We start from the raw sequence: 23,398 nt of genomic DNA, 5'->3' as shown, positions 1-23,398 counted from the left end.
CAGCTCACACTAGTTTCCTGACGTTGAGCTTTTCGGATGATTATTATTAATCAAGTACCAGGCCTCCCGTGCCCTCCTTCACACTGGTTACACGTTAGGGCTTTCGAGTCACAGAGGTTGCTTGGTATCTAACTCAGCAGCGTGGCGAGGCTTGTAACCTAATTTCTCCGACCTCGGTTTCCTGGGGGCGGTGGTACTTACCTATTCAAGTTGAGAAGAGTGCGTAAGAGAATGCAAGTAAAAACTCTCAGCACTTTGCCGTCAAAGGCTCAATTCATTTTTGCTGTTACAGTATTGAAATTTCCCTGAAGAAGAGGCCTGGTCTCCTGCATTGCAGGCAGATTCTTGACCATCTGAGCCACCAGGGAAGCCCCCAAAGAGACTATTATTCCCTAAGGCAGGCGTGCAGCATTGACCTGAGGCCGTGTGAGCCTCATTCCTGCCAGACCGCAGCGAAACGTATTCGCAGGAAGATGGATAAAGAGCTGACGGGTTTTCCCGTGGACTCTGCAGACCACGGAGGGGGGCCGCTGGCTGCCGGGCGCCGGGGCAAGCGGGATCGCAGGACCCACTCCAGCCCCTTGAAGAACCACACGTCCCAGGGTGCAGCGCGCCCACCCAGGATGGCAATTTGGCCCGGGTGGGGTCGGACTGCGAGCGAGCCGGGGCGGAAGCGGTGCACGCTGGGACCGGTAGTTTTCGCGTCTCAAGTGCACCGGTCGGAGGACGGCCGAGCGGAGAGGTCCCTCCCCAGTCCCGCCTTTTGTCCACGTCTCACTTCTGCCGACTAACGTTCTCTCCTGTCCCCGGGAGCCAGCCCTTCTCCGATCCAGTCCCCATTGGTCCTGAGGCGCAGCGTGCCCGGGCTCTACCCGGAAGTAGCGTTTGGGAAGGCGGTTTCCTAGACTACGACACCGGAAAGCTGGGGGAGGCGCTCCGGGCTGCTGAGGGCTGAGGGCGGTGGCAGCGCTGGCGCTGGGGACTGGCTTGGTGGCTTCGGGAAACTGCTCGGCGACGGCGGCCGTTCGCGTCCCTCCGCATCCCGCCCTCAGCACGGCTCGCAGCCCCTTCGCCACTGGCGTCCGGCAATGTGTCCCACCGGCAGGGCGTAGCAGCTGCGCGTGCGCGGAACCGCGGGGCCATGAGCGAAGCCGGCGGCGGCCGGGGCTCTGGGTCCTCGGTCCCCCAGCGAGCGCCATGGAGCCTGGTGGCGGCGACGGCCGCGCTGTGCCTGGTGTCGGCCACGTCCGTGTGGACGGCGGGGGCCGCGCCCATGAGTCGCGAGGAGAAGCAGAAGCTTGGGTAAGGGTGCCTGACAGCCTGGGGGTGGGTTTCCTCGTGAGGCTGACCACGGGCGAGGGTGCCTGTCATTGCGACCCGGGCGCTCAGTGGCCTCTCCTGTCGCGACTGGGGACGGCTGTTTCCTCGAGAGGACCCTGGCGGTGTGGACAGGGTGCGGGAAGACGGGGACCCGCGAGGCGACCTCGGGGGGCTGTCTCGGGGGTGTCGCCCGGGCTGTCTGTGACCTGTGTAGGCTCCCCAAGACCAGCCGCGGTGTGTCAACGCAGCTGCCGTGTCAGTGGCCCGGGAAGGGGGCTCCGGCCGGGGTCCCTGCGCGCGAGATTTCTGCGGGCGTTCTTCATTCAGAGAGGTGGTTAGATTTCTCGCAGCAGGGAGCTCCCAGGTGGGAAAAATGCGGCTGATCTCCCTAGTTAAGGAAATCATGTTTACACCTGTTACGGACTAGGGGGCGTTCATTGGAACTTGAACTTTACGCATTTTACCATTTCCTTTGCAGTGTTTCTTGCGCTGCATCTTCATAGAACAATATTGGATGGTAGTGGTTCGTAGCCCAGTAGCCCAGATTAAGTATACCTATTCACTTTACTCAAAGTAGTTTTATCAGTCTTGAAAGGCATAAAATCATCAAGCTATATGTATAGCATTTCATTTAGAGTCAGTATTCCTAATATAGGCCAGGTCCCACAGATGAATAAAGGAAAAGCCAAGAACCGGTAGAAAATGGGCAAAGGGCATGAAGAGTTAACTCACATAAGAGGAAATGCAAATGCTTAATAAACATGAAGCTATTCAACCTCATAAATGTGAGAGATGCAGATTAAAACAATGAAATAGCAGTTTTTTGGCCATCAGGTTAGTAAATAGAAAGCAGAGTGCATGAATAGAGTACTGCCTGGATAGCTGAGCGGTGAGAAAAAACTTGGTGGGAGTGTAAACTGCTGTACTTTACTTACAGTCTCTTGAAATTTAAATTGTCTGCATCCGCTGATTCATTAATCCCATCTCAGAGAATCTATCCTACAGAAATAAAAGCACTATTAAAGTAGAGATAGGTGTACAAGGATGTGCATTTTGAAATAGCAGAGCTGTCCCTTGGAACGTTCATGTTATGGAATAAAACTCAGTCCTCAGAGGAGTTAGGCCATCAGAAGGCTGCCCAGATTATATTTTTAAGACAAAAAAAGTGTAAGTTATAGAATAATATCTGTGGTACCATCCCCCCCCCCTTTTTTTTTAAAAAGAATAAATTGTCTAAGCTCAGAAAAACATGGAAAGATGATTACCTCCTGGAGTTATGATGGAGATGACGTGAAACCATCAGGATTTGTTTTAGATACAGACTTCCACTTTACTGAAATTGTTGCTCAGTCTTGCATTAGTTTTTAAATAAAATAGCAGGAAAAGACACTTGTTGGAAAAAAAGTATCAGCTATCCAAACAAAATGGACTAATAAACTCTAATAAGGGTCTTAAATTTCCCCTTTATAGATTTAATGTAACACTGATAACTGCTTAACTGAATACTCAGTGTTCAGTGCCAGGCACTTTACATATACTGTCTCTGTAATCCTGTTTTTTAATGAGGTGAAGGCAATCCCCATATTGCAGATGAGGAAATTGAAACTCAAGGTTGATGTGTTCAACGTGACAGAGCTAAGTAAATGGTGGAGCCAGTATTCAAACCCAAGTGCTCCCAAGTGCCTCAGAGCCTGTGCTCCCTGCACTTTGCTGTAGTTAGTTCCATAAGACTTGGAAAGTGATGCTTCAAGTCTGTTAAGGAGAGCAAGTATTTTTATTTGACTGCCACTCCCTCCCCCCCTTTTTTTTAAAATTTCTGTTCTTTTATTTATTTATTTTGTCACACTGCACAACATGGGGGAATCTTAGTTTCTAGACCAGGGATGGAACTTGTGCCCCTTACAGTGGAGGTGTAGATTCTTAACCACTGGACCACCAGGGAAATCCCTTCCCTTTTTTATTAAAAGTTTTTGTTAAGAAAAGTCATTTGAATAACTTATTTTTGACCAAGACAAATTTTTAACTAGAGCGGTCCAACCAAATTGGCTTGAGATTTCAGCTCAGGTTTTGAGATCATTTATGAAAGTGGTTACAATTATTTAGGCTTGTTAATTTAGATTGCCTTACTTTAGGATAAGAGTATAATAAGAGTCTATAGCTACAAACCATAAATACACATTGCTTGACTGTTTTCTCCTCTGGGAGTTTTCAGGAGACTGAACTTTGATTTGTTAGATTTACCGGTACAGTTTTTTTCAAAAATCCAAATAATGATTTATGATAAAAAGCAGAAAATGCCCCATCCCTTACCCTCCCCCTAGACTAAACTGATGATAAGGACTGAAATGGTTAGGAATAGTAAAAAATTGCTTGGTTACTTGCAGTTTATAGCTTTTGGAATCATTTAGCTGGATATATGTAGTCTTAAACTTCATGGAATTCATTGATTGTTTTTGTGTTTTAAATGTTGCAGCAGTTGTTAATGTTTTTACTTTAAAAATGAAGTGTAAAACACTTCAGTGTCTGTAGCGCATTGGCAAGCAATGTAGCTTTAGAGAAAGCTGACGTACAGAAATTATTTACAGTGAAGAAAGAGTGGACCTGATTTCCAATACATTTTTATTCAGTTGTTAAAGATACAAAACGCAACAGAAAACTGTGTTTCTGTATAATATAGTAGTTATTCTACCATTCTTTATTTAAGTATGATTGTTAGGACTTAGGTGTAATTAAGAAAGTGAGAGAGCTCAACTGGATAGTACATACCTCCGGTTTGAAGTATGATTGATGAAATTTGGTGATCATGGGATGGTCATGTGTTTCATAAATGTAAGAATTGGGAATAATGTGTCATTTGCAAACGTGATTTATTCATCATCTTGAAGCTTGAGGGCAAAGTTGGGTTAACAAGTTAATGCTAATGTTATCTGTAATATATATGTCTAGGCACTACTGTTACCAGTTACAGGAATTTATCTTAACAGTAATTTTTTATTCTATTTCAGGGGAAGGAAAAAGGAATTTCCATATTCCATTTATTGATATCAGTGCTTAAAGGGAAAACTTAGCTCTTTTTTTGGTTCTGTTTATTAGCTAATTTGAGAGTTCTTTGTCACCTACAATATAATATAAAAATGTCTAGAAGGATTCTTTGAGATACTCCATAATTTTCTGAGATAACTTGATCCATTTTCTATCATACATATAAACATATAAAGAATTAGTGTTTTAGCAAAGTGGCTTATCACCTTGTTTTCCCTGAGCTACCAGGGAAGCCCCTTTTAATGATTAGGTGTTTTTAAATAATCATTATTTATAAAAAGTTGGTAGGACTTAGCTTGTTCAGTTCAAAAGGTTGAGTGTACTTGATTCTGCTGATTATTATAGCAGATTCTGGAAATTAGTCCTTTTGTGTCTGCTAGCTTTACTGTTACCAGTATTTCATCATCCATGATTACAGCTTTTAAAATGACAATTGCAATACAACAGGAGGTAAAATAAAAATAGATCCAGCCATTTTCTTTAAGACTCTTAATTCTTGACATTAGTGATTGAAACTTTGGGAATAATAGTAAGAATTAATACAAGACTGTTATTGATAAAATGTTTTTCTTTTGATAATTATCGGGAGACTTGGCCTTGCCTCGCCCTAACATTGACTTTTGTAGTTTTTCTTATAAGACTCCCCCAAATTTAAGAGTGTTTAATTGAAAGACTGATTTCTTGGTCTTGGTCTTGCAGATTTTGACTTAGTAAGTCTGGTATTTGTTTTAATTGCTAAGTCCTGTGCAATTGTTTTGCGACCCCACAGACTGTAGCCTGGTAGGCTCCTCTGTCCAGGGGATTTCCCAGGCAAGAATACTGGAGTGAGTTGCCATTTCCTTCTCTAAGAGATCCTCCCTACCCAGGGATGGAACCTGCATCTCCAGTATTGGCAGATGGATTCCTTGCCACTGAGCCACTTCAGTATAAAAAAATGGAGACCTTGTTACTTATCTGATGCTTTCATGGATTATTTTGGGTAATCCCTAAAGCGTCTGTCTACAATGCGGGAGACCCAGGTTCGATCCCTGGGTTGGGAGGATCTCCTGGAGAAGGAAATGGCAATCCACTCCAGGATTATTGCCTGGAAAATCCCATGGACGGAGGAGCCTGGTAGGCTACAGTCCATGGGGTCACAAAGAGTCGGACACGACTGAGCGACTTCACTTCACTTCAGCTGAAGTAGATGCATTAGTCTCATTTTCCAGTTGATCAGACTAAGGATTTTAGAGCTAGGATGTGCCCCGAGGACACAGGATTCAGTTCAGTGCCCCAGGCTCTACTTATTCTGGGTAAGAGCTCTAGGTAGAAATGGAGCCTGGCTATAGGGATTAGATCTGATAGAGTGCCTGAAGAACTATGGAGAGGTTCCTAACATTGTACAGGAGGCAGTGATCAAAACCATCCCAAGGAAAAGAAATGCAAAGGCAAAAATGGTTATCTGAGGAGGCCTCACAAATAGCTGAGAAAAGAAGAGAAGGGAAAGGCAAAGAGAAAAGGAGAGATATACCCATCTGAATGCAGAGTTCCAAATAATAGTAGGGAGAGATAAGAAAGCCTTCCTAAGTGAACAGTGCAGAGAAACAGAGGAAAACAATAGAATGGGAGAGACTAGAGATCTCTTCAAGAAAATTAGAGATACCAAGGGAACATTTCATGCAAAGATAGACACAATAAAGGGCAGAAACAGTATGGACCTAACAGGAGCAGAAGCTATTAAGAAGAGGTGGGAAAAATATACAGAAGAAGAAAAAAGAAAAGAATATGAAGAACTATGCAAAAAAGATCTTAATGACCCGGATAATCCCAGTGGTGTGATCACTCACCTAGAGCCAGACATTTTGGAGTATGAAGTCAAGTGTGCCTTAGGAAGCATCACTACGAACAAAGCTAGTGCAGGTAATGGAATTCCTCCTGAGCTCTTTCAAATCCTAAAAGATTATGCTGTGAAAGTGCTGCACTCAATATGCCAGCAAATTTGGAAATCAGCAGTGGCCACAGGACTGAAAAAGGTCAGTTTTCATTCTAGTCCCAACAAAGGGCGAAGCCAAAGAATGTTCAAGCTACTGCCCAATTACACTCACTTCATATACTAGCAAAGTAATGTCCAAAATTCTCCAAGCTAGACTTCAACAGTATATGAATCGAAAACTCCCAGACATTCAAGCTGGATTTAGAAAAGGCAGAGGAACCACAGATCAAATTGCCAACATCTTGTTGGATCATAGAAAAAGCAAGAGAATTCCAGAAAAAATCTTATTTCCGTTTCATTGATTATGCTAAAACCTTTGACTGTGTGGATCACAACAAGCTATGGAAAATTCTTCAAGAGATAGGAATACCAGATCACCTTACCTGCCTTCTGGGAAATCTATATACAGGTCAAGAAGCAAGAGTTAGAACTAGACATGCAACAATGGACTTGTTTCCATGTTCCCAATTGGGAAAGGAATATGTCAAGGCTGTATATTGTCACCCTGCTTATTTAACTTCTATGCAGAGTACATCATGGGAAATGCTGGGTTGGATGGAGCACAGGTTGGAATGAAGATTGTTAGGAGAAATATCAAATACCTCAGATATGCAGGTGATACCACCCTTATGGCAGAAAGGGAAGAGGAACTAAAGAGCCCCTTGATGAAGATGAAAGAGGAAAGTAGAAAAGCTGGCTTAAATCTCAACATTCAAAAAACAAAGATCATGGCATGCGGTCCCATCACTTTATGGCAAATAGATGGGGAAACGATGGAAACAGTGACAGACTTTATTTTGTTGGGCTCCAAAATCACTGCAGATGGTGACGGCAGCCATGAAATTAGAAAATTCTTTCTCCTTGGAAGAAAAGTTATGACCAATCTAGACAGCGTATTAAAAAGCAGAGACATTACTTTGCCAACAAAGGTCTGTCTAGTCAAGGCTATGATTTCTCCAGTAGTCATGTATGGATGTGAGAATTGGACTGTAAAGAAGGCTGAGCGCCGAAGAATTGATGCTTTTGAACTGTGGTGTTGGGGAAGACTCTCGAGAGTCCCTTGGACTGCAAGGAGATCCAAACAGTCCATCCTAAAGGAAATCATTCCTGAATATTCATTGGAAGGACTGATCCTGAAGCTGAAGCACCAATACTTGGGCCACGTGATGCGAAGAACTGACTCATTGGAAAAGACCCCGATGCTGGGAAAGATTGAAGGCAGGAAGAGAAGGGGACAGACAGAGGATGAGATGGTTGGATAGTATCACTGACTCAATGGACTTGATTTTGAGCAAGTTCTGGGAGATGGTGAAGGACAGGGAACCCTGGCGTGCTGCAGTCCATGGGGTTGCAGAGTTGGACACGACTAAGTGACTGAACAAAGACACAGGGAGTTGACTCCTGGCCTTGCCATTTTCAGTCAAGGCAGGATGACCTTGTCTAAGTTACTTAACTTCTTGGTTTCTCATATTCCACATCTGTAATATAGTAATACCATTACATAAGGGTTGTTGTAATAATTAAATGAGTTAATATATGGAAAGCGTGTAAAATAGTGACCAGCATATATTAAATATTACAAAGTAAATATCATTATTGCTTCTCCAGTATTTGACAATGCTGTGGTCTGTCCTTCTATATGTCAATGAAACCATGAGTTTCTGAGCAGTTCTGTCATGCTCTGAGAGCCAAAACTGCCAGTGCATTTCCTGCTTATTAGGGGGCAGTCACATAATTAACCAGGTCATGAATGACAAAGGCAAAATCTGGTGTGGGGATCAGAAATCTCCACTTTAAACAGTCATTTTGGAATTTTGAGAAACAGAGTAAGCCAAATACACGGATTTCTTTTTGAAGATTAGTTTTCTTACTTCAGGAATGAATATTGTTTATTGACTTTTGACAGTTTTTTAAAGGAGCAAAAGGTACACAGTAGAATCATAAAATATAGCTTTTGGAAATGTGACCAACATATTAACAAATATGTGTTAAACTAGACATTAGTGATCTTATTTAATTTAAGGGGAAAGGCAGAGGCTTGATAGAGTATTGTTATTTTATAGTAATACACATTCCACCTCTTTTTTTTTGGTTGAATGTTTAGTATAAGCAATAAATGTTAATAATTATTTCTTTGGGGGCTTTTTATTGTTTTCCGCTTTTGAGACATTTATATTAAATAATTTTGTTAAGAGGTAATTGTTTTTCATCATCAGATTTTCTTCTCTCTGCATGGCATGCATCCTTCAACAGTTTTCTTAGGAAAGAATATAAGATGAATTTTATATGAATTTCTGGAATAATGAAAGGTTGGCTTAGCTCTGTGCGATTCATGAAAGCTTGTCTGCTAACACTGGTCTATTTCCTGACTCTGTTTATATTCCTTCCTAACTAAATATTTCTTTTGTTTTTGTTGGTATATATTTATGAAGGAGTATTAACTTTTTGAAAGACATTAAGTAGAATATATTTAACTTTTTCCCATTTCTGCTCTTTTAAAATTAGGAATCAAGTACTGGAAATGTTTGATCATGCTTATGGTAACTATATGGTAAGTAGAAAGCTTATCTTAATATACCATTTATGTGAGCTGATTATTATGTGAGCTCAGTCAACTGGGAATTTTATAACTTGAATTAATAAATTTAATTTTCGTTAAAAATTCATTTTTAAAGGACGTTTTTAAAAATAGTGTCAACATAGGGTAACAGGGTATTCCTGATAGTGGTTCTTAGAGAACCAATATATTGAATAGGTAAGAATAAATTTAATTAGATTATGAAACTGTATTTAAGTAGTTTCCTTTGATGCTATCAATGGTGTGTATTAAATAGTTTGCATAGTTACATATGGTAAATATAAACATGAGTAAGGTGCTATCTTTGCCTTAAGGGAAATGCTTCTCTTAACTAAACAAAAAAGTATTTACAGAATTACTATATTCACTTTATGAAGAAAACCATTGCTTTCAGAGAGTCAGACTGTCACCTAGTTTCTGTCCAAATGATATCCTCACAGTGGGCCTTGATTTGAATATATTTTTTTTCTAGATATGCTGGTCCATATTATTTTAAAATGCCTTAGTGCTCACTTGAGTGAAATAACAAGTTTAGTTTTGCAAAGCAAAACATGTTCTGGAGACCTGTTGCATAATAGTGAATATACTTAATGTTGCTAAACTCACGCTTAAAAATGGTAAAGTTTATGTTCCATGATTTCCACCACAATTAAAAATTTAATTTTAATTAAATAGTACAGGACTAGGAGGTAGGGAAGGGCATTTGTAACTGCCCCCCCCAACCCCAGTGACCTCTTGCCCCCCGCAATAAAATGATCTTAAAATGCAAAAAAAAAAATCATAATAATTTTTAACAGATAACTAGCCAGCAAATTTTAGAGTTCTGAATACAGTTTTACAAGTAAATTTGTGTAATTTTGATGAGCTTAATCAGATTATTCTGAGAATTACTTCTTATGAAGTAATTGTTATGTCAGCATATCTTCTATGATTAAGGCCTGTAAATGTAGTTGGGGAAAGTTTGGCAAAGAACTAAGTTTAATTGATTCTTCTGTGTTTTTCAACTGATTCTGAATCCATTTTTCTGTTACCCAAATATCTTCATATGTCTACATTATCTTTATGAACATGTAAGTACATACGCTTTTATACATTAAAATTTTTTTAAGCTTGTCTTATATTTGATAATTCCTATTCCCTTCTATATTGTACATCTTTTAAGAGTACATACTGAGTTCTTAAATGTTTTTAGGATATAATGGTGATGAAGTTCTGGGTGTTTTTACAGTTTTGAATTCATTTCTCAAGATTCGGCCATTCCCGTAACATTTCTTTCAAAATCATTTATCCCTGGTTAATTCAGTTTGGGCAAAGCATAATTTTCTCTAAGCTAATAGTTTTAGGGTGGCCAAGTGGATCTAGGTTACATCTTCAAACCTAAGCCATGTCATAAATGCATACTTTTAGTTCCGAGGTGAATAAGATGTTATACAGCTGGATTAGTTCAGTACATCTCACTGTGAATAGGGTCTTCTTTTGTGAAGCACAGTATCTTTAACATTTTGTTCCTTATTAGGTAAACAGCTGAAAGTTATATCAGTACATTTTTTCCTAACGTAGAAATGAGTTTCTGACAGAGCAGCTACCAATGGCAGCCCTCAGAAGACTTCTTGGTCCAGTTCTTATTTATGGACCCTAACTGGATAACTTTTATTACAGTCATCTGCCTGCAAGATCTAAAGGAGAGGGATTTCAGTTCCAAAGACCAGAAACTCTTGGAATTAACACCCCTAGCCCTCCATTTTTCCAGTGGAGTCATACCCATCTGCAGTCCACTGCAATATGTATTTTAAAATGTTCAACTATTTTACGACATGAGTGACTCTTGCAGTATACTTGTGCTGTGCTCAAACTGTGTGAGGTTTGTAACCCAAGATTTAGTCTAGAATTCACACTTCCCCTTTTCAAGTTCTCAGCTAACATGAAACGGTTCTAAAATGTTAAACAGAGACCAGGTACGTTGTACTTGTTATGTGAAGTCAGTTGCAATTTTTTTCTAGTTCCTATACTCAGAAACACTATTAGCTTGTTATAGAGTAAAAGTATATATAGATTTTGGAGTTAGATGAGTTTGAGTTCAAATCCTATATCAGTTATTTAGCTTGAACCTTAAACAGATCATTTAACTCCCTTGGGCAGTGTCTTCCTATGAAAAATGGGGATGAGTACAAAGGATTATTGTAGAGTATAAGATTTTTGAGATCACAGGGCCTTTTCTTTACTTTTTAATAAATTCATCGTCTATATGTCCTATATTTAACTGGCATCATGAAAAAATGAAGTGAAAATGTTAGTTGCTTAGTTGTGTCCAACTCTTTGTGACCCCATGGACTGTAGTGTGCCAGCCTCCTCTGTCTGTGGAATTCACCAGGCAGGAATACTTGAGTGGGTAGCCCTTCTCTTCTCTAAGGATCTTCCCGACCCAGGGATCAAACTCAGTTCTGTTGCATTGCAGGCAGAGCTACCAGGGAAGCCCAGCTGGTTCCCTACCTGGTACATGAATGGTTTTTTTGTTTTTTTGTTCTTGAAAGCATTGACTTGAATTCTTATGAAGGTATAATCAAATGGGTTTTTTTTTTGCATTTGATTATTGTGATATATCTTTACCTTTTAAAATCAGAAATTGTTTAATAAATTTTATTAAAAGTATAAAGTGAAATAAAAGTGAAGTCGCTCAGTCGTGTCTGACTCTTTGTGACCCCATGGACTATAGCCTACCATGCTCCTCTGTCCGTGGGATGTTCCAGGCAAGACTACTGGAGTGGGGTGCCATCGCATTCTCCAAGGAAGTACGTTAATGGTTAATTTGGGGATGTACAACTCTGTTTGCTGTAGTCAGTTGCCTTCTATGCTAAAATGGCTTTTAAATAAATGTTGAAAACTTTTCATTTCTTACTAGACTTAAAAAATATTACTCTCCAGTCTAATACACAATTACAGCAATTCTTTTAACTTTCTTGGTTCTGGGAAAACAATATTATTTTCCAAAGACAAGCAGAATAATATTAAAAGCAAAAACTCTGGAAATGGAGCAGGACACCCTGCGGTAGCTCTGCCAGCTGGATTACAATGGGAAAGTCACCTCATCTCCCTGGACCTGTTTCTTCATCTCTCTCAAATGGTTTGCCTGCCTCACAATGTTTTAAAGATTAAGCAAGTTAATATAATTAAAGTACTTGGAATTTGTGTCCAGCAGATAGGAAACACTACGTGTTTACTGCTACCAGCTACTGCCGGTATCATGACGGCTGCTAGCAATTCATTGTCTACCTGAGACTGAAATGGCCCTCCTAAAATTTATTGAGCCTTTAACTCAGAACTCCTTCCCTACATGGTGCATAGAACTTTCTTCAAACACACTCATTCTTTCCTGTTCGAGGCATGTCGTCTTTGAACTTTGTTTTTCTTTATGATTCCCCAGGTTCTAGTAATGTTATTTTTCAATAACAATGCCCTGCCAGCCTTAGGTAGATTACTAAATCTTTGTGTTACTGCAAGACTTTTCTGGTGTTACATCCAAGACTTTTCTGATTTTATCAGTTGGTAGCTCAGCTGGTAAAGAATCCATCTGCAATGCAGAAGACCCTGGCTTGATTTCCTGACTCGGAAAGATCCCTTGGAGAAGGGATAAGCTACCTACTCCAGTATTCTTGGACTTCCCTGGTGGCTCAGATGGTAAAGAATCCACAATGCAGGAGACCTGGGTTTGATCCCTGGGTTGAGTAGATCCTGTGGAGGAGGGCATGGCAACCCACTCCAGTATTCTTGCCTTGAGAATCCCGTGGACAGAGAGGAACCTGGCGGGCTACAGTCCATAAAGTCACAAAGAGACACGACTCAAGAGGCATAGAATACATGCATTTTATCAACTAAGAATATTATTTGGGGCTATCTCAGCATCATAAGGAGCTTCCCTGGTGGCACAGATAGTAAAGAATCTGCCTGCAATGCAGGAGACCTGGTTTCAATCCCTGGGTTGGGAAGATTCCCTGGAGAAGGAAATGACTACTACCCACTCCAGTATTCTTGCCTTGAGAATTCCATGGCCAGAGAAGCCTGGTGGGCTGCAGTCCATGGGGTCACAAAGAATAGGACACAACTGAGCAACTAAGCACACAGTAGCATAAATACTAACAATTATAACGAATGTACTTGACAGATCTCTAGCCTCAAACTGCGGTTTATCCGCAGTGAATTGCACAGATGACTTCCTTTTTTCCCCAAATAAAATGAAATTAGATGTGTTTTTTGGCAGTTCTTGTGCGACCTTATTTAACCTTAGACCACAGCCACTTTAGGGCTTCTATTAGCTTGTTTTTAGTATTTGCGCTGAGGCCAGTCTGCAGACTAAATTAGATGACAAAATACATGTATTTAGGCCACCAAATACAGAACTGTTTTGGATCTGAGCTCCCTGATCTGATGATCTCTGTCTTCTAATGTTTTTCCTGTTGACTATAGACAACTCATTTATCAACTATTATAAACAGAAACTACCTTGGTAGAGAACTAAACATTATAAATAAATTCTGAAAGAGTTGGTAAGCACAGTAGCACAGTTTCCTTTAGCTAGGAGCATCATACCTATTCACCTTTAAGCTTGCTTTCATGAGTGCATGGGCTTCCCTCATGGCTCAGACGGTAGAGCATCTGCCCGCAATGCGGGAGACCCAGGTTCAGTCCCTAAGTCAGGAAGATCTTCTGGAGAAGGAAATGGCATCCCACTCCAATACTCTTGACTGGAAAATCCCATGGGTGGAGGAGCCTGGTAGGCTACAGTCTATGGGATTGCGAAGAGACAGACACAATTGAGTGACTTCACTTTACTTCATCTTTGTGAGTGCACAGTTCAAAGAAAAATCAGTATCCTTTAAACAAAAGGAACTGTTTTAAAATGTAACTTCTTACGAATTTTCAGATTTGTGTAAGCTTTCTTAGAAATATTTTTTCCTGATTTTTAAAAAAACATTTTTCATTATGGTTAAAATATACATAAAATTTTACCGTTTAAACCCTTTTTAAGTGTATGGCATTAATTATGTTCACATTGTTCTGCAAATATCACCATCCACCTTCAGAACTTTTCCATATTTTAATTTGAAACTGTACCAGTGTTTCTTTTTGATAGTTTCTTAAAAAGAGTAATTCTATAAATAAGTTTAAAAGTGGTATTAATGGTCAGGAGGAGGGCAGATACAAATACATGTGTATGTGCAATTTTTGTGTGTAAACGATTATAGGACTACCTTTTATTAATCATTGTTCCTTGGCCTCTACTTTTAGAACATTCTAAAACAACTGCCAAAGTGACTTAAATTCTATATTGTCTTCTCGTTGGTTTTTTTGTTTGTTTCTTAAATCATACCGTAATACTCTGTGTAGGATTTTGACTCAATAGAACCACATCTTCCTATATATTTAGGTAGAATTTACAGAGAAAAGAATTTCCGATTTCAAATGCATGGTTCTGTGTTGTACAGTTGAACACAGTTATTTAACTGGCACCACATTTATGATACAGAACATTTCCATCTCCCCAGAAGCTCTCTCATGCTCCTCTGCAATCAGTTCCTTTTCTCCACCTCTGACCTCTAGCAACCGTTGTGATCTGGTCTCTGTCACTAGTTTTCCCTTTTCTAGGACTTCATATTAGTGGCCTCTTAGAATATGTATGTAGTATTTTGGTTCACATTCTTTCCTGAGGTGTGATGCTTTTGAGGTTTGTCCATGTTGTTGGAGATATTATAGTTCCTACTTATTGCTCACTAGTATTTGTTGATTTGGCAAAACACCATTCACTAGTTGATAAATATTTAGAATGATTATAGTCTTTGGCTCTTATTAAAAGACTGCTGTGAATTTGAGAATGCAGATTTTTATGTGGACATTCATTTACATACTTAGGAATGGGATTGCTGGGTCCTATGGGAAGGGTAAATTTAATTTTTTATAAGAAACTGCCAGACTTTTCTAAAATGGCTGTAACATATTGCATTCCTTATGAGCAATTTAAGAGTTTCAGTTACTCTGCATCTTCTCCAACACTTGGTATTTTCAGTCTTTTTAATTTTAGCTATTCTAGTGGGTGTGTAGTGGTATTTTGTTGTGATTTTAGTTTTATTTTTCCTGATGACTAATGATGTTGAAAATCTTTCCATATGTTTAGTGTATCTTTTTTTGGTGAAACATCTGTTCAAATCTCTTGCTATTTTAAAATCAGGTCATTTGTCCTGTTATAACTGAGTCATAAGAGATATATTATTTTCTGGATATTAGTCCTTTATCATATGTATGTTTTACAGATATTTTCTTCCCGTCTGTACTTTGCCTTTTAATTTTCTTAATGTCTTTTGAAGTATAAATGTTTTAACTTGTGACCGAGTCCAATTTATTCTTTTTTCTTTTATGACTTATGCCTTTTATACCCTACCTAAAAAAATATTTGCCTAGCCCAGAGTCACAAAGATTTTCCTGTTTTCTTCTAGGTGTTTTAATGATTTTAGCTTTTTCAGTGAGATCTACTACTCATTCTGAGTTAATGTTTGTATATATGGTGTGAGGTAAAGCTTTGTTTATATTTTTTTCTTTGTGGATATCCCATTATTCTAGCACGGTTTGTTGAAAAGAGTATCCTTCTCCCACAGAATTACTTTGGCACCTTTGTAAAATCAGTTAACTTTATATGCTTGGGTGTATTTCTAAACTCTGTATCTTTTTTCCCACTGATCTAAATATCTATTAGTCCATCTGTATCAGTCTTGAATTAAGTGATATTAAGTCCTGAAATCAGGCAGTGTAAGTCTTTCAGCTTTGTTCTTTTTCAAAATTGTTTTGAATATTTTACATATTTTGCATTTTCATGTAAATTTTGGAATCATATTGTCAATTTCTAAAAAAAAAACATAGCCTATGGAGATACTGATTGGGATTATGTTGAAATCTATACATCAGTTTGGAGAGTTTGACTTCTTAATAGTATCAAGTCTTTTAATCCATAAATATAGTGTCTGTGTACATTTATTTAGTTCTTAATGTTAGCAGTGTTTTGTTCTTTGCAGTGTACAGTTCTTGCACATCTCTTGTTAAATTTATTCATAAGTATTTCATATTTTTAATGCTCTTGTAAATTATGGTCTTTCAAATTTTAATTCCCAGTTGTCCATTGATTTCATACAGAAATACAACTTTTTTCTGATAACTTGAGATCCTTGCTAAATTCATGTATGATTTTTAGTAGCTTTTTTGGTAGATTCCATAAGGTTTCCTACATGGTCAGTCATGTGATCTGCAAAAAAAGATTCTTCCTTCTTCCTCCAAACTATTTTGTTTTTTCTTAGAGCAGTAGCTAGGACTTCTTGTATGATGTTTAAAAGAAATGTGAGATCCTTGTCTTACTCCTAATCTTGTGACAAAAGCAGTTAGCCTTTCCCTGTTAAGTATGATATTAGCTGTGGGTTTTTCATAGATGCTCTGTATTCAGGTCCTTTCTATTTCTAGCTTGCTGAAAATTTTCATCATCACAGGTTATTTATTAAATTTTGTCAAATACTTTTTCTGCATTATTGATAATAATCTTGCTAAAAATATCTGTTGGTAGCAAGACTTTATTTCATTACCACATTATTATTTATTATCATTTATTCCATGTAATATTATTTCTTAAGTTCAGTTTATCATTGATCAAACCAAATTGATTAACATACATTGAAGAATTTGGAAACTTTTGTTCTTATTTTGAGTACAGACTTCTAAAGCTTGCCAGCATTCTACTCTGTGCTTAATCTAAAATCTTATCAGATAATTGCAGTTTTGTTACTTATTTCTCCTCAGTGCTGAGAAACATTTCATAAAATATAGTGCTCAAAGGACCATATGTTCAGGGTAGAAGTATTAATAATTTAATAGTTTAGATAAATGGAATCCTAAACACCTGAAACATGGCTAAGTGAGTATAAGTAGTGAACAAAGGGGAAAAGGAATATTTGATTTGGGGTGAAAAGAGAACTGAAAAATTATGTAAGTTCAGTCAGTACTAGCATATGCTATCTATATATAATAGAGGGTTTATTAGATATCATTTAGTTTTTGTTTTAGGAAGGAATATCTTACCTGCCTCAAGAAGGGAGGTGAGGTGTTTAACAATAAAGATCTGGAATAAAACATTTAAAATGTATATAATTTTATGGGGAATTAAATAGATTTGGTGTCTTCAGTAGCTCACTATTATAAATAAACAGTACTTTTGTCTTATTATTGATTTTAGTAAAGTCTCTTCCCTTTGGCTAGTTTTTGGAATTGGCTTTACTGAAAAGTCAGTTTGGATGCTGCTTTGAGTGTTTTTTTTTTTTTTTTTTTTAATTATGTATTTATTTATGGCTGTGCTGGGTGTTTGTTGCTGCGCAGGCTGTCTCTAGTTGCAGTGAGTGGGGCTGCTCTTCATTTGAGTCTGAGGGCTTCTCATTCTGGTGGCTTCTCCCGTTGCAGAGCACAGGCTCTAGGGCACGGGCTCTGTAGTTGCAGCACGTGGGCTTAGTGGTTGTGGCGCACAAGCTTAGTTGTCCTGAGGCATGTGGAATCTCCCCGGACCAGGGATCGAATCCATGTTCCCTGCATTGGCAGGGACCAGCAGAAAAGTCCTGATTTGAGTGTTTTAAAATTGTATATGTTTGTTTATTTTTTCGCTGCACTGGGTCTTTGTTACTACTCGGGCTTTTCTCTAGCTGTGAAGAGCAAGGGCTACACTCTATTTGTGGTGCTCGGGCTTCTCGTTGCGGTGGCTTCTCTGCTGAGGAGCACAGGCTCTAGGGCTCGCAGGCTTCAGTAGTTGGGATTTCCGGGCTCTAGCTCGATAGTTGTTGTCTACAGGCTGAGTTGCTCCATGGGATGTGGGATCTTTCCCAGATCAGGGATTGAACCCAAGCCTCCTACATTGACAGGTAGATTCTTTACCACTGAGCCACAAAGGAAGTCCCTGATTGGAGTGTTTTGAAGCAGTTGTATCAAAATGCTAGTAAATTTAGAATTTGATGTGGAGAGTCTACTGTGTTTTGTTTTATGTTTTTGCTCTTGCTTTTAGCCAAGCACATGTTCTATCAATACTTAATTGATATAGGACTTTACCACCTGAGTTTTATTTTTAGTGATAATTTTTAAAGGTTTTTTTTTTATTTTCTTGGCTGTTAGTCATTAGCAGTATGAAAATTCTTATACTTTGTTCTGGCAGTACATTGAAGAGAAAGAATTACTGTAACCTCAGCCAAATTTGCCATGTGTGCATTGCTGTGAAATTATGCAAATCAACTGTAGTTTGCTTTATGATTCCCTGGTGGCTCAGGCGGTAAAGAATCTGCCTGCAATTGGGGAGACCTGGGTTTGATCCCTGGGTTGGGAAGATCCCCTGGAGGAGGGCATAGCGACCCACTCCAGTGTTCTTGCCTGGAGAATCCTGTGGACAGAGGAGCCTGGCAGAGTTGCAAAGAGTTGGACATGACTGAGTGACTAAGCACACACACACATGCATTGCTCTGAAATTATGCAAACCAACTGTAATTTGCTTTGTGGTTAACCAGAAGAAAAGGTTGTGGTTTTGTTTCTGTCCTTAATGTTGAAACAGGGGGACATAAAGTATTTTTACACCTGGTTCAAAGCTCTCTTATTTGATTATTCTGGTTTTCAGTTACTAATAATATTTTTCTTACCTGGATAAGCTTAGGGTTTGAGTTTCATATTTAATTTCAGATAAAGGTGATTGTGTTTTGCAAAACCCTAAAAATAGTATTGTCAAGCTTTCTAAGCAGCCATTTAAAAAGAGCTCTCTACAATCAAATTAACATTTGAATGATCTCTTATGTAGTATCTTTCAAAATACATAAGCAAGTTTTAAAAAATGTTACTTGAGTTACTTCTAAGTGTTTTTTATATGTGTTAAATATAAAACTATAAAGCATTAAAAATATTGTGCATTTTGGTAAATCATGGTTCTGTTGGAATTAAAAAGTAATTAGGAACTTGACATCTCAAAGCCACATGCAAAAGTAATTAGGAATTTTACTAAAATATATATATATAATATTAAAATTATAAAATATTGAATTCAGAATTTGGTAGCTGCATATGGATTCTAATTATATAAAAGCATTTGTTACCTGGAATCCTTTCCTCAGGAAATAAATCATTGTAGAACACCGAAGTTTTTAAAATAACCTGAAGGATTGCAGGCTGCAAGTCTTTTTGTGTTTAGTCTAATTTTTTTGTTTTGGTCTTTCCTTTTGTGTGACCATCTGTGTAGTGTTCCTGACCTCTTTTTTTTTTTTTGCTGCAAACATGGTAATGAGTTTGGAATCTAGATAATTAAGTGAGAGGCAGGAGGATAGAGCTGGACATTGGGGGTCAGGAATACTTTGGTTGAATTTTTAGAATTCAGAATCATATGGCATACAGGTATAGGAGGAACAAGTCAGATTCCAGGTATAAAGGATCAGAGTAGTCTTAGAAACTTTGCCACGGTGATATTTCATGAATGCAAGAAAAGTGGAATCGTATTTTCAAACTTCTGAAGGAGAGAAAATATGTTTCAGGCATTTTATAATCATTTGGATTGTTCTTCAAGTGTAAGGCAAGAGCCAGCTTAACCCAGAAATAACAGTACTGATGACTCTATTTTAAAGTAAACAAAAATAACTTACCTAAGGACAAAGTTCAGGCACCCAAGAGATAAAAACTTCAGGAATGGAGGCGCCAAAAAAAGTGGTGTGCATTGATTCCAGTTAAGTAGAATTCTCACGCTGGTAACTGGGGAAATTATGATTCCAGATCAGACTATAAATGTTATAAACCTTTAAAAAAAATCTTTGTCAAAGCATTTAAAATTTTCTTTCTGATAATTATAAATGTACAGAGAAATTTTTGAAATAGCTAAAACTAATATTTAGTGTACCGTTATTCAAAATATTAGAGACTTTGGAATTGAAGTATTATTTCTTTGTAAAAACCTCACTAAGAGAAGTTAGAACAGGACTCGCCTTGCTTGCCGCCGCCTTGTTGTATGACTTAAGATACAACATAAATCTCTGCTATACCTGGTGTGGTAGATACAGAAATTTCAAAATTTGGGCCCACTTCAAAAATTTTATCCTTTTCCCTCTGTGTCATGAAATTTCTGCAGGCATTATTATGTCACAACCACTTTTTTCGTCTGTGTGGATAATTTGGCCTTTACTGAATTCCTCTGGCTGCATGTCTAGATACTGCTTCAGTGACAGCAGTATCAACGTTCCATGGTCAGCTGTTTCTTCTGTAATATCTTTTATGTTCAATGTGAATTTCACTTTCAGTGTTTCCACTTTTCATTTCTTTGTGAGCTTTCGTCCTCATTGATTAATTTCCTCTTTTGATTATCTATTTTTATAAACTGTTAAACTGTCATGTAGGATTATCACTAGGTGACAAGGAGACATATAACTTCATGCTTGCTGTCTGAACTAAAAAATACACCGTGATCAATCACTAGTTCCACTTCGAAAGAAGTTATGTGATTGATCGCTGATCACAAGAAGCATCTGGTATTTATGTAGCAATTTGTGGATTGAAGAACTGGCACTTCAGTTTGCATTCTGTGCAATTATTTAAAAATACAATGGTACCTGGAATTTGAACCATGTTGCTGAAAGTTTAAATTGTGAATCTCAATTTGTGTGTGTATAGTGAAAACATGTAAAGTGAAAACTGTTTATAATAATATAATCGATAAAAATCTCAAGTTAGGGAAAAGGGTGAGTATATTAATCCTGTTATCCTTGTCAGGTATTATTATTATTGTCAGGTAAGTATTATCTAAAATTGAAATATGTAATACAGTGATTCTCACTTCTAAATGTTTCTTATAGTCACATTTTATTAGTTTTGGGGGACTCTTTTAGGGACAGTCCCCTGGTTAAAGAGATTATAAAGTTTAGCAAGCTTTTCTTGTTTCTCTCCGTTTCTAAGATGTGCAGCCAAGTAATTGGAGATTTCAGTCCAATTTCATTGAAGCAACTGTTAACTTAAAGAACCTACTTCATTGGCTATAGCCATGCATGGAGGGCCAACAACATCAACTCTCCGACACTTTGGGTGTTAACATATTTCCCTTTAAAGCCTGTCTTTATTCCTAATGCCCATGTTGTGGTCAGTGCAGCTTTGTCTTCTCACTCCACTATTCAGTTTTGGTATTGGAAAGTTTCTTACTTTCAAGCTTCAGTTCAGTTCAGTTGCTCAGTCGTGTCTGACTCTTTGCGACCGCATGGACTACAGCACACCAGGCCTCCCTGTCCATCACCAACTCCTGGAGTTCACTCAAACTCATGTCCATCGAGTTGGTGATGCCATCCAGCCATCTCATCCTCTGTTGTCCCCTTCTCCTCTTGCCCCCAATCCCTCCCAGCATTAGGGTTTTTTCCAGCGAGTTAACTCTTCTCATGAGGTGGCCAAAGTACTGGAATTTCAGCTTTAGCATCAGTCCTTCCAATAAACACCAGGACTGATCTCCTTTAGGATGGACTGGTTGGATCTCCTTGCAGTCTAAGGGACTCTCAAGAGTCTTCTCCAACACCACAGTTCAAAAGCATCAATTCTTCGGCGCTCAGCCTTCTTCACAGTCCAACTCTCACATCCATACATGACCACTGGAAAAACCATAGCCTTGACTAGACGGACCTTTGTTGGCAAAGTCCTGTCTCTGCTTTTTAATATGCTATCTAGGTTAGCTATGTATTGAAAAAAATTATACAACAATTCACTGTGTAGTAGACAAGAGGGAGGATCCTTGTGTGTGCTTCATTATAATTTAGACTAGACATACGCTGTCATGGTTGCTCATCCAAAAAATCTACTCAATAATAGGCCAAGCTATAAAATGCCTATTAGTTGAGTCATTGTGTTATATACCCGAAACTAACATAATTTTGTACATCAACCTGTTTCAATAAAAAGTACCTATTAATAAAGATTAAGAAATGTATGTGACCTGTGGTGGAAACTGAATTCATAAAAGAAGATTTGAACTAGTATATTGATACAGTAGTCCTAGATAGGAAGATTCAGTTGGTAAAAAATATCAATTCTCCATAATTTAGACTCTTTCAATTAAAATTTCAATGGAATTTTAAGGAAATTTAAAAATTATCCAGAAGAGTAAACTTGAAAAACTCATTAAGAAAATTTAGAACAAAATAACTGGGGGGAGTGAATTGCTTAACCAAGTAGCAAGGCGTGTTGCAAAGACTGATTAAGACAGTGGTTTCGAAGCAGGAAGTAGGTTTGTAAAACAAATAGGTCTGTAGGGCAATAGGAGTAGGAACTAGGTCTGTAGAACAAAGTAGAGGCTATGAAAATGTGTGTTCATGTAGATACTTTATAAGCTATATTTCAAGCAGTTAGGGAAAGGATGAATTGTTTAAAAAGTGATATTTAGGAAATTGGCTATTTGGGGGAGGAAATACAAGTACATTCCCACTTCACATTATAAGCAAAATTAGATTCCAGATGGAGTAATTATCTAGACGTATAAAAAATAAAATCATAAGTGTGCTGTTTTCAGAGACCCAAGATGGCCTTATTAACTGTGCCCCAAATTTAGAAACCATGAAGAAACTAATAGATTTAATTACATATTTAAAGATTAAAGTAAAAAGTACCGTAAACAAAGTTAAAAGCCAAAGGAAAGATAGAAAAAATGTTTACATAACAATGTATAAGGAGTCAGACAACCAATAGAAAATAAACAAAGGTATAAATAGACATTTCTGAAAAGAAATAGCAATGGCTAATGCAGAAAGATATTTATCCTTATTTGTAATGAAACTTGAGATATCATTTTTTATCCAGGAGATTGGCAAAATGTAAACTGTTGATCATTGCCTGAGAGTGTTGTTAAGAGTGTTGTTAAGTGTTGTATCTTTGTCTTCAGTTTGATAGTAGCTAGTCGGACACGACTGAAGTGACTTAGCAGCAGCAGCAAAAATGAAGGGGCTTCCTTGGTACCTCAGCTGATAAGGAATCTGCCTGCAATGCAGGAGACTCCGGTATGATTTCCTGGGTCAGGAAGGTCTCCTGGAAGAGGGATAGGCTCTAGTGTTCTTGGGCTTCCCTGGTGGCTCAGACGGTAAAGAGTCTGCCTGCAATGTGGCAGACCTGGGGTCAGTCCCTAGGTTGGGAAGATCCCGTGGAGGAGGGCATGGCAACCCACTCCAGTGTTCTTGCCTGGAGAATCCCCATGGACAGAGGAGCCTGGCGGGCTACAGTCCATGAGGTTGAAAAGAGTTGGATATGACTGATAAGTTGGATAAGTACAGCACAGAAAAAATGAAATATCTGTACCTTTGGCCCACTGGGTCTGGTTTTAGAGATTTAATCCATAGAGTACAAGCATATGTACAAGAGATATGGACATATAGCTGTTTACTGAAGCATTGTTTATACAGTAAAAAATTGCGTTCAGCCTACATGTT

The 23,398-nt window shown here is 38.4% G+C and overlaps 1 protein-coding gene and 1 long non-coding RNA gene across 6 annotated transcripts in view; one reads left to right on the top strand and one right to left on the bottom strand.

Annotated features, from left to right (window-relative positions):
* The window catches only part of LOC113906863, a 32,459-nt gene extending 31,636 nt beyond the window's left edge, over nucleotides 1–823 (bottom strand). The window contains exon 1 of the long non-coding RNA XR_003515004.1: nucleotides 202–823. This is a non-coding gene — a long non-coding RNA (uncharacterized LOC113906863). The remainder of the gene's footprint in view (nucleotides 1–201) is intronic.
* Nucleotides 824–926: 103 nt separating this feature from the next.
* EDEM3 (ER degradation enhancing alpha-mannosidase like protein 3) overlaps nucleotides 927–23,398 on the top strand; it is a 72,801-nt gene continuing 50,329 nt past the window's right edge. Inside the window, exons 1-2 of one of the 5 annotated variants that reach the window (XM_027565565.1) lie at nucleotides 927–1,302; nucleotides 8,840–8,885. In XM_027565565.1, the coding sequence (XP_027421366.1) occupies nucleotides 1,142–1,302; nucleotides 8,840–8,885 (207 nt within the window). In that variant the 5' untranslated portion in view covers nucleotides 927–1,141. The remainder of the gene's footprint in view (nucleotides 1,303–8,839; nucleotides 8,886–23,398) is intronic. The other 4 variants (XM_027565561.1, XM_027565563.1, XM_027565562.1 and 1 more) reach the window with 4 other exon arrangements.

This window comes from Bos indicus x Bos taurus, chromosome 16 (assembly GCF_003369695.1).
Source record: "Bos indicus x Bos taurus breed Angus x Brahman F1 hybrid chromosome 16, Bos_hybrid_MaternalHap_v2.0, whole genome shotgun sequence".
Lineage (NCBI taxonomy): Eukaryota > Metazoa > Chordata > Mammalia > Artiodactyla > Bovidae > Bos > Bos indicus x Bos taurus.
Note: the sequence above shows the minus strand (reverse complement) of the source record. Positions and strands in the feature narration are given on the sequence as shown.